This window comes from Penicillium hispanicum, assembly GCF_028827665.1.
Source record: "Penicillium hispanicum strain IBT 35686 chromosome Unknown utg000005l_segment0_segment0, whole genome shotgun sequence".
Lineage (NCBI taxonomy): Eukaryota > Fungi > Ascomycota > Eurotiomycetes > Eurotiales > Aspergillaceae > Penicillium > Penicillium hispanicum.
In genome coordinates, this window is record NW_026623197.1 from 1,272,656 (window position 1) to 1,285,908 (window position 13,253).

Sequence of the window (13,253 nt, forward strand, 5' to 3'; positions counted from 1 at the left end):
GTAAAAAGTACAGCGGTCCTCCCTGGCACTGGGTCCGGGGCGTTTTACGCACCGGCCTCGGCAGCCTGCTTGCCCTGCTTAGCCTCCTCGGCGAGCTTGGCTTCCCGGCCACCCCAGCTGTAAATAGAAATCCATTGTTAGTGGAACACTCTCGATGGGTAGGAATAGAATTGGACTGTGGGGATATATATATCCGTCCAGGAGTCCCAGGTCACACGTACTTCCAGTAGGAGAGGTATCGGTATCCCTGGACAGTCTGAGCACCGAAGTTGGTCATGTGGCAGGCAAAGAGAAGGTAGTTCTTGGGCGTGATGGCGAGGGAGTAGCGCATGAAAGTGGCAGCGTAGACGATCAGGACACCAGTCATGGTGCCGGAGATACTGCGAAGCGAGATAAGGGTTAGCACCAATGACCAGCTGCCCTATGCCATCGGTTGTAGATGGGACCATAGGGAATACCATCCCATCTACAATCAAGCACGTACATCTCGGGGTCTTTCTTGGTGTCCATCACGGCGGCAAAGGGAATACCGAAGTTGGAGACGGGGCCCCAGAAGTCTGCAGCATGGAGTTGTTAGCGCTCTATCCAGTGGAAATTACGAGATATTGCATTTCTTCTGCTGCTGCCGAGCAGTTGGCACGGTCTCGCTTCGGCACTTCTTTGACTGGGTTGGTTCTTTCTAGATCCTTTGCCCTGCAGCTTGGCGCTGCTGGCCGATCTCGGTACCGGATGCACAGCGGGAAACTCGGGGATGGGATCGTCACGTACGGGTTGAGCAGACATAGTCGGCCACCTTGTTAGAGCGGATCTTGGCATTGAGTGCCTTGATAGCGGCGGCCATGACGACGTTTGCTGGGGGTCACAAATGGGGGGAAAGGGTCGCGGTGAGGTTGAGGATTGGAGTCGGCGGGTGCGGAATTACTCGACTCACCCGGCGTCGGCCGCATATCACGTGCCCTATAACAGCCTTGGAGAATTGACTCTCTACGCTATTTTGGAAGATTCAAATCAATATTGTGGTATTCCAGCAAAATCCTGGGGTTTTCTTTAAGTGGGAAATATACTCTATCGCTTCAATTGATCTCATTGATGGGCAGAGGCATATCCAAGGTGCTCACCGGTCTCCCGTTATATATGCCCGGAGATAAGCGCCGGTCAATGAACCAATCCCTATTAAATCTGGGTATCAACTCATTGTTGAATCCAACAGAGCAGAGAGCGTCACAATCAAATGGAACTCGTATGTATTGCATTTTTGCGACAAGAGGTCATAGGAGCTAGCTAGCATTATTTTGGTACTGAATGCAAATCTCAAAAGGATTTCTCGGCTTTTTTCTTTCCAATCCTTGACACGACCTCCATCCGCATGCGCCGCAACGCCTTGCCCGGTAGATTCTGGGCTAATCTAGCCTGTAAGCGAGCTACTCTCGCTGAACTCAAGGAGCGTGTTTCCCATAGGACCACGAATGGATTGGCTCCTTTTCCTCAGTTGAGAGCAGATTGCTGATGATATGAAGCGTGGAATCCCCTTCCAAAGCATACCGATCAATCATCTGCCGCCAAAACCGGGCGGCGGGTATCCTCGACCCTGACCCGGAGGCTGGAAGCCCGGCGGCGGTTGGAAAGCACCCGCTGCGAGCGACGAAAGTTAGCCCCGAGGGACAAATGCGGAATTTGACGGAGGGAAGAAGAGTAACTTACGAGGAGCACCTTGAGGAGCAAAGCCGGGAGGCGGGGCAAAACCAGCTGGGAAAGAGACAGATCAGCTTCTGCAATTGCGTCGAAATAGATCCGCGGATAACTTACGAGGTCCACCAGGGGGTCCTCCACGGCCAGCAAATCCGGGCGGCGGGGCACCTGGGAAACCGCCCGGGGGGAACGCTCCAAATCCACCTGGAGGAGGCGGGCCACCAACACCAGCAGCAGGGCCACCGAGTCCAACGGGCAGGCCACGACCAGCGGGCTTGCTGATACCGGGGCCGGCAACGAGTGTCGCAGCGGCGCCAGCAGGACCGGGACCGGCAGTACCGAGTCGCGCAGAGGGATCGGCGGGAGGAGGACCATCGACGGAGCAGGAGACGACCTGAGTACCGCGCACGATGGTCAGACCAAGGGTACGCTTCTCCTCGGCTTCTACCTGCGGGGCGTTTGTGGGACCGGCGGCGGGCTTCGACTTTCGCTTGATGCGACGGAACTCTTCTGTGTCGGCAAGAACGAGGTTCATGTGCTAGAACAGAACGATCAAGTCAGTATCGGTGCCTCGCATGGCTGACAAGGACAACGGACCTTATCAAAAGCCAGCATCTGGCCGGTCATCTGGCGACCATCGTTCAGGGTTACCCTCATCCGATAATTGATCTGGGAGATACATTAGGCCGGGGAGTACAATATAAAGAGTCTGCCTGGTTGAACTCACGAGATTTTGCTAAAACGGAGGGGTTAGCGACAGCCATTGAGCACACGAGCCGGGATGCAAAGAGAGACCGGGGACTCACCATCTTGCCCTGCTTATTGGCGGCCATGATTGGCAATGATAGCGCGCACGAATGCGACTTGAAAGGCCCAAAAAAATACCAGCAAGACAGCCGAAGCGGTCTTTGAACTGCAAAGAGATCGAGCGAAACGCGAGATCCGGCAAGAAGCTTAGCTTTGGCTGCTGCTGGACTCAGGTTCTGGATAAAGGGCTGACTCAGCGATCACGGGTCGCACCTGGGAGCCGATGACATAAGCAAGTGCCAAGCCATTTTGAGGGCTCGCTTCCCAACTCCCGTGACCCAAATCCCGTGACCCGCCGCCCACACAAACCGCTTTTGTGCGTTTTCACAGAATCCTCCATCTCGTCGACAACCACATCACGCCAACACCAGTCGCCATGGTATACCCCAACCACCACCACCCTCAATCGCATCACAGGTTCTAACAACCATGCAGTCGGACGGAAAGGACAAGAGCGCAAACCCCATGCGCGAGCTGCGCATCCAGAAGCTCGTGCTGAACATCTCGGTCGGCGAGTCTGGTGACAGACTGACCCGTGCCGCCAAGGTGCTGGAGCAGCTCTCTGGTCAGACCCCCGTCTACTCCAAGGCCCGCTACACCGTCCGTACCTTCGGTATCCGTCGTAACGAGAAGATCTCCGTCCACGTCACCGTCCGTGGCCCCAAGGCCGAGGAGATCCTCGAGCGTGGCCTTAAGGTCAAGGAGTACGAGCTCCGCAAGCGCAACTTCTCCGAGACCGGCAACTTCGGCTTCGGTATCAGCGAGCACATCGATCTGGGTATCAAGTACGACCCCGGCATTGGTATCTACGGCATGGACTTCTACTGCTGCATGTGAGTTTCACCCGACTCGGCTCCGGAGGGGATGCTCGATACCCCTCAATTAGGGCCAGCACTAATCGATCTTGTCTCGATAGGACCCGTCCCGGTGAGCGTGTTGCCAAGCGCCGTCGCTGCAAGTCCACCATCGGCACCCACCACAAGATCAGCCAGGGCGAGACTATCAAGTGGTTCAAGAACCGCTTCGACGGTATTGTCCGGTAAATGCCTCGACATATGTGAGGACGCGGGGGGAGTTGACTCTTGTGATTTACGATGCATCGAAGGGAGCCAAAAATTTCTTCCGTCCGAAAAGAAACAAAAAATCGGCCCAGGACAGACCCTCCGCCTACAACCGGCCGGGCTCCTGATCCCTGCGTCGGATATGGTGTTTGGAATCCCTTTTTTTTATCCTTTTCTACCACGGCAACCAGGATAGGCGTGTTAGAGACATGAATCCACTACCACCTTTACCCAAACTGCATTTTCTTTTCACAATGATGGCTGCACGAAAGGTGTTGTTCTCCGCATAACCATTGTTGAAAAGACTGGCCGGCGCCGGACTGCTCTGCAGTCTGGTGTCGGCCGCGACTCGCTTGACTCGATCTCCGGATCCTGTCAAAGAGTCGGTCTCTTCCTCGGAAGGTTGACCACTGGCCTCTCTCTGTCCGTTGCTGTCTATACCTGGTGCCGCGCTCAGCGTAGCAGTATGTCGTAGTGCGTAGTTCATGTAAGGCCCTCATCTCCGGTCGCATCACACTGCCGGCGTTGCCACTCCCATCCTTTACCTCCAACAATATCAGCTTCACAGCAAAAGTCTGATACCAGCCACTGAATCCTCTCATGCAATGATGGAAAGTCCGGCTAGGACCAGACGAGCTGCCCATTACTTGTGGAGGCTCGGACACCCGGATACTCTGGATGGTCTCCGAGGTCTTGGTATACGGGAGACCTCCCCGAAGGCTGCGAATGTCTCCGTTAAACTACCATCAGCATGAGACAGCAGAAACCAAGCAATGGTGCCTGGCGCTGTGTATATTTGGACAACGCGATGCACGTCCAATGGGCTGCTCCTGGTGCTCTGATATCTGTAGCTGTAGCATGGAACCTGAGCCAAGCTCTGAGCTCACCTTGACCACACGCCCGACAGCGCTCTATTTTTACACTTGGAGAAGATCCATCATGGCGATACGAGAGAAACTTGATATTGTGGATTTGAGCTGGCGGATCATGATAGTGGGGATCCATCAATCATGAACACTATACGCATTCTACTGCGCAGTCGAAAAGGCAGTCCTCAATCGAAAAATGTATTCAACGAAGCCCTCCTACAGCATGCCACTGGCGAACCCGAGTATGGAGTCCGGGTTTGCTAATAATCCCGCCACGCTTCTCGCGAACAAGGTGACGACATCCACGGCGGATATATTTCTCCAAGTCGTTTCCATCTACTACTACGAACCGACTTCAGATCTCCTATTCAAAGATTCAAATACCCAAAGTCCTTCATTTCAATATTTCCATTCCGCAAGACAAAGCGAACCAAAGAACAAAACCTCATCGATAATTCATCCACAATTGATCTCATCCATAATACGGCCCGGGGCCACCACTTCTCCCACTCCTACTTGCCCCGCGTATATCCCTCCCAAAGCCGCGAGAAAACCCCGCCCTTCTGCGCCTGCTCGTTCCAACTCGCCCGACGGCCGGCCATGCCGGGGTCACTCGACTCCCGCTTCTGCGTCTGCAGGGTGGAGAACAGCGGGCCGCCGGAGGAGGCGCTGGAGCGGCGGCGGTCTTTGACGGAGGGGAGGGTCGGCGATTCATTGGCGGCGTTGTTTTTGGTAGTATTGCTGTTGGAGTTGCTGTTGCTTGCGCTTCCGGTGGAGGAGGTGGAGGTGCTGGAGCTCTGTTGGTCGTGGCGTGGTGCCATGTTAGAATGGTATTGATGTTGATTTGGTATTGATGGGGTATTATAGAGGATCAGAGTGGATTGGATTGGATCAGACGTCTGGCAGAGACGAGAGGTGTGAGGAGGGGAATTACGTACACGGCGAGTATTCGCAATCATCTCGGGCGTCAGCGCCCACGGAGCGCGCGCCGTGGGACCCTTGGGGCCGCCCTGCACCCAGACGTTGGTGTGCTCGTAGCGGTTACCGGGATTGCCGTGCCAGTGGCGACGGGGGTCGTCGGTCATCTTGGAGAATTCGGGATGGGAGCAGGTGGTGCTGTGTTCTGGTATAGATCGAGGGGGTTAGTGGGAGGATGGAGAATGTGTAGTTTCAGTGGACGATGAGAGGATCAGCTCAAGTGTAATACGAGTGACTCGGAAGACTTTTGTTATAGTGTCACGAGGGCATGTGGTTGGGGTTGAGTCAAAGACGTCATTGGGGTGAGTTGTGGTTATGCGGGTGTGGGAACCGTGGATGTGGAGAGATGGAGATGTACATCGATGTGAAGATATGAATAGGAAAGGGATGAGATACCTAGGTATTGTGTGGAAGGATTGGATCTGAATGAAGAAGTCGAGAGGGAAGAATTAAGACGAGAGGGGAAAGGGCTTATAGGACAAGTTCGCTTTGAAAAGAACCCCGGGTTTCCATCTTCGTTGCGATGATCCGCCAAACCCCAATCCAGTGATCGTCAGCGCCATCTGTTTAATAATACCCTGATTGGCGGCAGTCCCAATTCTCGCAGCGATTTTACTATACGCCTCGATGTACTCGGCCAGTGCCGGAATCCCCACCAACAGACACGCAAGCATTCGGCATGCCTCAGCTGAGACGAGCGGGCGAAAGATACCTCTGTCCTCAGCCAGTGAATATGGGAAGCGAAGTACCCCGTGGCCGAAGCAGCTGCAGCTACACATAATGCGGGGAAAGCTCGATGGCAAAAGCACGCGTTGATGACGAAGCGGGCTATGCGGACAAGATACCTCGGATCATTGCCTAAATCACCAAAGAAATATAGCCAAGTCTAGAAATGATAGTACCGATGAGAAAAGATATACCATTCATGTAACCAGTAGGAAATAACCATGAGACCAATAACCAAGCCCAATCCGGACACGGGAAAAACAACCAACGCTGGAGCTATCGTTCACATCTTGAGCATCAGAGTCGTGCACGCCTTATACACAGAAGCAACCTATTTCCTTTTCCGTTCACAATTACGCCTTGCCGATCTTGCAGATCAAGTCCTGGCCGTCGACGGAGTCGCCCTCCTTGACGAGGAGGCCGGAGACCTTGCCGCTGTGCGGAGCGGAGATGACCATTTCCTAGAGATGAATGAGTATATCGATCGATCGAAATGGATGTTTAGCATATGGTAGGATAGACTCACCATCTTCATGGCACTCAGGACGGCAATCGGGTCGCCCTTCTTCACGTCGTGGCCGTCGTGAACGCGGATCTCCACCACCACACCGCTCATGGGCGCGCCGACCTGGCTGCTGTCTGCAGCGTCGGCCTTGGGACGGGCAACGTTGTCAATGGACGCGTTCTTGTCGTCAACGGCGACCTGGCGGACTTCACCGTTGACCTCGTAGAAGACCTCACGCTGGCCGGTCTGCTCGGAGAGAGGACCAATGGCCAGAAGCTTCAGGATGAGCACCTTACCCTGCTCCAGCTCGACGTGGAACTCCTCGCCAATCTCAGGGCGGGCTAGGAAGTAGCGGGTCGGCAGCACAGAGAGATCACCGAACTTCTGGACGAACTTGCGGTAGTCCTCGAACACCTTGGGGTACATGGCGTAACTGGCGACATCGCACTCGGTGGCGGCACCGAACTTCTCACGGATGCTGCTCTTGATCTGGGCCAAGTCCAGCGGCTCCAGATACAGACCGGGCCGCTTCTCCAGCTTGCGGCGGTTGCGCAGCGCCTTGGAACGGAGGGGCTCGGGGAAGCCGCCGAAGGGCTGACCCATGAGACCTTCCAGGAACTCCAGGACAGAGCCGGGGAAGTCCAGCTGATCGGCGCGGGCAACGACGTCCTCGGCGGACAGCTTGTTGGAGACCATGAACTGGGCCAGATCACCGACCACCTTGGAGGTGGGAGTGACCTTGACAATGTCACCCAGCAGGTCGTTGGCAGACTCGTAGGCCTTCTTGGTCTGGGCCCACTGCTGGCCGAGTCCCAGCTGGCTGGCCTGGAAGATCAGGTTGGTCAGCTGGCCACCGGGGATCTCGTGCTCGTAGACTTCGGGATCGGGGCCCGTCAGACCAGCCTCGAAGGGCGAGTAGAGCAGACGGAGCTGAGCCCAGTAGGTGTCCAGGGCGCGCACCTGCGCCAAGTCGAGCTGGGGGTCGTGCTCGGTGCCCTGCAGCGAGGCAGCGATGGCACCAATGCTGGGCTGCGAAGTCATACCAGACAAGCTGTCGGTGGCAGCGTCGACGGCGTCCGCACCGGCCTGGGCGCAAGCAATCATCGAAGCCACACCGGTACCGGCGGAGTCGTGGGTGTGGACGTGGATGGGGAGATCGGGGTAGCGCTCACGGATGGCGCCAATCAGCAGACGGGCCGCCTGGGGCTTCAGAACACCGGCCATATCCTTGATGCCGAGAACGTGAGTTCCGAGGCTAACAATCTTCTCGACCAGAGCCAGGTAGTACTCGAGGTTGTACTTCTTGCTGGGGTTCAGCATGTCACCGCTGTAGCAGACGGTGGCCTCAACCACACCGCCAGCCTGCTGGACAGCCTTAATGCCCACCTCGAGTTGGTCGACATCATTGAGAGCATCAAAGACACGGAAGATGTCAACACCGTACTTCTTAGCCTGCTTGCAGAAGTGGTAGATGGCGTTGTCGGGGAGGGAGGAGTAGGCCACACCATTGGCGCCGCGCAACAGCATCTGGAAGGGAATGTTGGGGACGGCCTTGCGGAGCTTGCGCAGACGGTCCCAGGGGTCCTCGTAGAGGAAACGCATGGCGACGTCGAAGGTAGCACCACCCCAGCACTCCAGGGCGTACGCGTTCTGGAGGGCGTGGCTGGTCTCGTGGGCAATGTTGAGCATGTCGATGGTACGCACACGGGTAGCGAGCAACGACTGGTGGGCGTCACGCCAGGTGGTGTCCATGATCAAGCAGCCCTTGTTGGCGCGCACAGCGCGGGCAAAGGCATCCGGGCCTTCGCTGTCCAGAATCTGCTTCCAGCCCTTGGTTGAAGGCTTAGTAACGTCTAGGGGCTTGCCCGCGGCATCCTTCAGCACCGGCTTGATGATCTCGCCCTTGAACTTGGGCTCGCCGATCTGGCCCTTGATGCTGCTGCCGTTGACAGCGACATCACCCAGGTACGCCAGCAGCTTCTGGGCACGGTTCTGAGAGCCGACGAGAGCGAAGAGCTCGGGAGTGTCATCAATGAAGGTGGTCCAGCAGGTACCATCGATGAAAGTGCTGTGGCTCAGCAGTGACGCCAAGAAGGGGATGTTGGTCTTGACCCCCCGGATACGGAACTCCACCAGGGCACGTAGCATCTTGCGGCGGACAATCTCGTAGGTTGAGCCACGGCAGGTACACTTGACCAGCATGGAGTCATAATGCGGGGTGATAATGGCACCGGCGAAACCATTGCCTCCGTCCAGACGGACACCGTTACCACCGGCAGACCGGTAGACCTCGATCTTGCCAGTGTCGGGGGAGAAACCCTTGGCGGGGTCCTCGGTGGTGATACGGCATTGGATGGCAAAGCCGCGCGTGGAGATGCGGTCCTGGGTCAGACCAAGCTGCTCGAGGGTCGCGCCCGCAGCAATCTGGATCTGGGCAGCGACGATATCGATACCGGTGATCTCCTCGGTGATGGTGTGCTCGACCTGGATACGGGGATTGATCTCAATGAAGTAGTAGCGGTTCTGCTGGTCGACCAGGAACTCGGCGGTACCGGCGTTGCGGTACTTGACGGACTTGGCCAGCTTCACGGCATCGGCCAGAATCTTGTCGCGCACATCGATGGGGAGGTCCTTGGCCGGCGCGATCTCGACGACTTTCTGGTGACGACGCTGGACGGAGCAGTCACGCTCGAACAGGTGGACGACGTTGCCCTGGTTGTCACCCAGGAGCTGAACTTCGATGTGCTTGGGCTTGTCAAGGAAGCGCTCGACAAAGACGGTGCCGTTGCCGAAGGCGGAGCGAGCCTCGGACGTGGCACGCTCGAAGGAGTCGCGCAGCGAGGCCTGGTCGCGGACGACCCGCATGCCACGGCCACCACCACCGAAGGCGGCCTTGATGATGATGGGGAAGCCATACTCATCGGTGAAGGACTTGACCTCGTCGTAGTGTTCGACGGGGCCCTCCGTACCGGGGACAACCGGGACGCCGCACTTGATGGCCAGTCGGCGAGCGGAAACCTTATCACCGAGGTTGTCAATGGTGTCGGGAGTCGGGCCCACGAAAACGATGCCCGCCTTCTCGACTTTTCGGGCAAAGCCGGCGTTTTCCGACAAGAAGCCGTAGCCGGGGTGGATCAGGTGCACGTTGTGCTCTTGGGCGATCTTGATGATCTCATCGCCAGCCAGGTAGGCCCCGACGGGGGTGTACTGGCCACGGTGGCCGATCATGTAGGCCTCGTCCGCCTTTTGACGGTGCATGGACAGACGATCCTCATGTGAGAAGACGGCGACCGTCTGCAGGGACAGCTCGTGCGCTGTCCGGAAGATCCGAATGGGGATCTCACCCCGGTTGGCCACCAGGATCTTCTGGAAGTGCATGATGGTGGAGTTGGCACGCAGGCGCCGGTGAACCGAGTCCTGGTGGTGTTCCTCATGGTCCTCGATGAACTCGGACTCATCGATGGCGTTCTCGGATTGGCGATGCGGGGCAGCCATGGTGGGGGGGGGGGGGGGGGGGGGAAGAGAAGTTGGGAGAAAGGGAGGATGGCGGGTTCAAGACACAGAGACTGTAAAAGGAAGCCCGTCAATCTCTCGGTCCGATAGAAGGCAAACTCAATTACTCAATTGACAGCAACCGCAAGGGAGAGCGCGAGAAGTGACTCACTATAGAAGCTGGCGAGGAGCTCCGGATAGAACCCCGGGCCGGTTTCGGCAGAACGCAAGGCAATCGCTCTGCACTAGCACGGAAACCCCGGTGAGGGCTCGAATGGGGCGGAGGGGAGGAGAGTGGATGGGAGAAAAGAAAAAGGCGAGCGTGAAGGAGAAGGGAAAGGAAGGGTAGATAAATGCAGGAGGGGGGGAAGGCCGTGGAGGCCGTTCTGCAAGTCCCAGATACTTTCCGGGGCGCGTAGTGACTGCCGGAATGAGGTAACAGGTACTTGGCGAGTCTCACCGGTACACCGGCCGCTGCGATTCCAAGATCCAAGGATTGGTCTAGTCCCAAGCAATCCTGGTACTAAAGGTAAAATACACTCCTACACCGAGACCCAGAAAAAAGCAATAATCCATATTCCATACACCGGGGGAAATTCCTTCTAGGATCGACTTGCTAGTTTTCCCCCCCCCCCAATCCCCGCCAAGCGAGGTCGGCGCTAAACCAATGATCTCATTCCACACCGTGAAGGTCCAGAGTGGATTAGGTCCACCCCCCGCCCCCCATTAACCTCGGGTTTTCGAATGTCGCAGACGGAAGACTTAGGTCGAGTCCGGGGCATCGGCGAACGCGCTCCGTTTCGATAGGGCGGATAGCGTCGGGGCTCGACTATATGGCTGACATAAGCTGACAGGCCCCAGGTGGCAGCCAAGCTTGGAAGTTGCGAGTTTCTCACCACTCCACCTTATGACTTTGCATTTACAAGTGACAGACATCGTCAGCGATTCTCTTATTTGCCGATGGCAATGGTGGTGGGTTGAATGTGATGACGAGAATGTCCAAGGTGGAAATACCAAGTTTGAATCTAGGGAGATGAAGCATACCTAGGTATCAAATTATATTTGTATGGATGCCAGCAACGGCCTTGCTCCCCGTCCTCCAAACCATGAACGGAAAAAGTTATGTACATACGTGGGAGAAGGGCCAACGCCGTATCGCGAATTCTTTTCGGGAAACGAGGGGATCTCGCACCCGGCCTGATTGTCCAGGGCAATATCCATATCAACCATCGCAGTTATCCCTATAGGCGAGTCCATCTTGCCAATACGTGCCCCTCATATAAATCGCTGTTTTCGGTCAACTCAGTATGAGTGAACCACTATACGGGATAAACCAGATTACTTACCCACAATGATCATCCCAAGGCTATCGACATTCGTGTCGACCAGAGACGGTCTTTGCTCTAAAAGCGCCTTCGCGCCATAGTAGCGGTAGGCTTTTTTGATTTCGTACTTGAATGCTTCATCCCAGACCGGTCGTCGCAGTTCCTCATCCTCATCTGTAGGTGATCAACTCAGTCAACTGAGATCCGCATGATGCGGTATACGGCCGAAAACTCACAGTCAAATAGCAGGTGGATCAGTTCGTGAAGAATGACATAGCTGAGGTAGTCAGTCCAGTGATTCAAGTACCTGCCCATCGCGTTATCCCAGCGTGCAGCGCCCCAATCCGTCCTGCTATTGGCCTCGCCAATCGTTGGGCGTATCCTCGTAAACGCGCTCTGGCAGACCCGGATGTAGACTTTCTCCGCTCTGGCAATTGTGTCTTGAGAGGTAGAACAGGACTCTTCATTGAGATCGTACCATGGGTCTTCACCGTGTGCCGCAAGAATCGGGTCTTCAAGACAGTCAACAAGAGCGATCAGGCACGCAGGAGTAGAAAGGACCGAGGGCGCAAGCCGGCAACCTACCCCAGTATCTGTAACCAACGATCTTGTCTTTATCCTGGGCGGGCACGGTTTTCGTTTTTCTTCCATCTTGATAAAAGTACCATCGGTCGAGATACGCGTCCCCGCAATAGACTACAGATCCTCTGCTGTCCCGGCCCCTGAGATAATCGTACAACTTTTGAGTATTTGCTACCACGTTATTAGCATAAGCCAGAACATCAGGGAGAATCGGAGACGGGGCCCGCAGGCATAGAAGGGTAGAATCTCACTTGCAACGTTGGCCCAATGAGGCTGGCGTGTGATGGGAGAACCGTAAAACCCCTGGAGTTCGCTGAAGATCCCTTTCACCCTCTGGCTATCAAAACTGTTCGCCTGACGAGTTTCAACTTTTTTCATCGTGTTCGTGGCCTTCTTAGTTATCATATTCGTTTCCCTGAGAGCATTACGAACAACGTCATAGTAGTCGCCGTAGCTGATGACCGTCCCTGAATCATCATACTGTCTCACGTCTCTGCAGGAATCCTCATCAACCATGTGGGCCGCGGACCCGGGTATCAACAACGCGAGGATGAGCACCCAGAGACATGGGCCCCGAAGCACCCAGGAGAGGCCAGCCATGTCCAACGGGTTTGGGGTGAGCAGATGACGAGAGAAGAGCGTTACATGTCCTGGATATTTTAAAGCAGCGGGTGTGAGTTCGGAGCGACTAGTCCTAGGGGGATTGATGATGGAAGGGGCCAGGCAATCAAACTTGTACGCATTTGGCAGTATATCACTTGCTATATACAGCCCTGGCCCCATTCCTGCTTCACCCTGCCTTTTCAATCCCTCGACAGGATTTATAAAGGGTGAGCGCTGGCCCCGGGGGCGGATCGGGCAAAACCTCGCCGATATAGTTATTCAACATGTCCTGATGCGGAACAGTTGTCTCCTCGCTCGAATGGTTCTTCATGTCGAGACGAGTCTTGACCGGTTGGAAGCCGCTAGTCTAGGATATAGAGGAGTGGACCGTCGGGGCAATAACTGGCACTTGACCCGTTTGACGTTGAAGAAATATTCAGCCCCTTCCACTCTTCCAATCAGATTGGCTGTCATGCAAGCATTGCAGACTTCTTCATGCTGCCAATTGACCGGGGTCGTGGTACATATAAAAGGACCCTTTTCTTTTACGCTCGTCCAGCGAGGCTCTCCCCTCGGGGCAATCCACCCCGATCCTGTTCGGCACACGAATCGCGCT

General features: G+C 55.8%; 6 protein-coding genes across 6 annotated transcripts; 1 reads left to right on the forward strand and 5 right to left on the reverse strand.

The window, feature by feature from the left end:
• Window positions 1-44: 44 nt before the first annotated feature.
• On the reverse strand, window positions 45-841 carry N7459_005945 (pyruvate transporter MPC1; the record flags this gene model as incomplete). The annotated part of the gene is made up of 4 exons (XM_056945129.1): window positions 45-117; window positions 222-380; window positions 485-557; window positions 769-841. The coding sequence occupies 4 exons, from the start codon at window positions 839-841 to the stop codon at window positions 45-47; spliced, it is 378 nt and encodes a 125-aa protein (XP_056799464.1).
• Window positions 842-1,549: 708 nt separating this feature from the next.
• On the reverse strand, window positions 1,550-2,522 carry N7459_005946 (small nuclear ribonucleoprotein-associated protein; the record flags this gene model as incomplete). The annotated part of the gene is made up of 6 exons (XM_056945130.1): window positions 1,550-1,632; window positions 1,702-1,746; window positions 1,807-2,227; window positions 2,287-2,358; window positions 2,417-2,425; window positions 2,496-2,522. 6 exons carry the CDS (start codon window positions 2,520-2,522, stop codon window positions 1,550-1,552), a joined length of 657 nt encoding a protein of 218 aa, XP_056799465.1.
• Window positions 2,523-2,872: 350 nt separating this feature from the next.
• N7459_005947 (60S ribosomal protein uL5) lies at window positions 2,873-3,539 on the forward strand (the record flags this gene model as incomplete). Its single annotated transcript, XM_056945131.1, has 3 exons — window positions 2,873-2,875; window positions 2,932-3,329; window positions 3,413-3,539. 3 exons carry the CDS (start codon window positions 2,873-2,875, stop codon window positions 3,537-3,539), a joined length of 528 nt encoding a protein of 175 aa, XP_056799466.1.
• A 1,399-nt stretch (window positions 3,540-4,938) lies between these two features.
• N7459_005948 (uncharacterized protein) lies at window positions 4,939-5,511 on the reverse strand (the record flags this gene model as incomplete). Its single annotated transcript, XM_056945132.1, has 1 exon — window positions 4,939-5,511. The coding sequence occupies one exon, from the start codon at window positions 5,509-5,511 to the stop codon at window positions 4,939-4,941; it is 573 nt and encodes a 190-aa protein (XP_056799467.1).
• Window positions 5,512-6,483: 972 nt separating this feature from the next.
• Window positions 6,484-10,130, reverse strand: N7459_005949 (pyruvate carboxylase; the record flags this gene model as incomplete). The annotated part of the gene is made up of 2 exons (XM_056945133.1): window positions 6,484-6,591; window positions 6,657-10,130. The coding sequence occupies 2 exons, from the start codon at window positions 10,128-10,130 to the stop codon at window positions 6,484-6,486; spliced, it is 3,582 nt and encodes a 1,193-aa protein (XP_056799468.1).
• Window positions 10,131-11,465: 1,335 nt separating this feature from the next.
• N7459_005950 (uncharacterized protein) lies at window positions 11,466-11,767 on the reverse strand (the record flags this gene model as incomplete). Its single annotated transcript, XM_056945134.1, has 2 exons — window positions 11,466-11,626; window positions 11,689-11,767. The coding sequence occupies 2 exons, from the start codon at window positions 11,765-11,767 to the stop codon at window positions 11,466-11,468; spliced, it is 240 nt and encodes a 79-aa protein (XP_056799469.1).
• Between the last annotated feature and the right edge of the window lie 1,486 nt (window positions 11,768-13,253).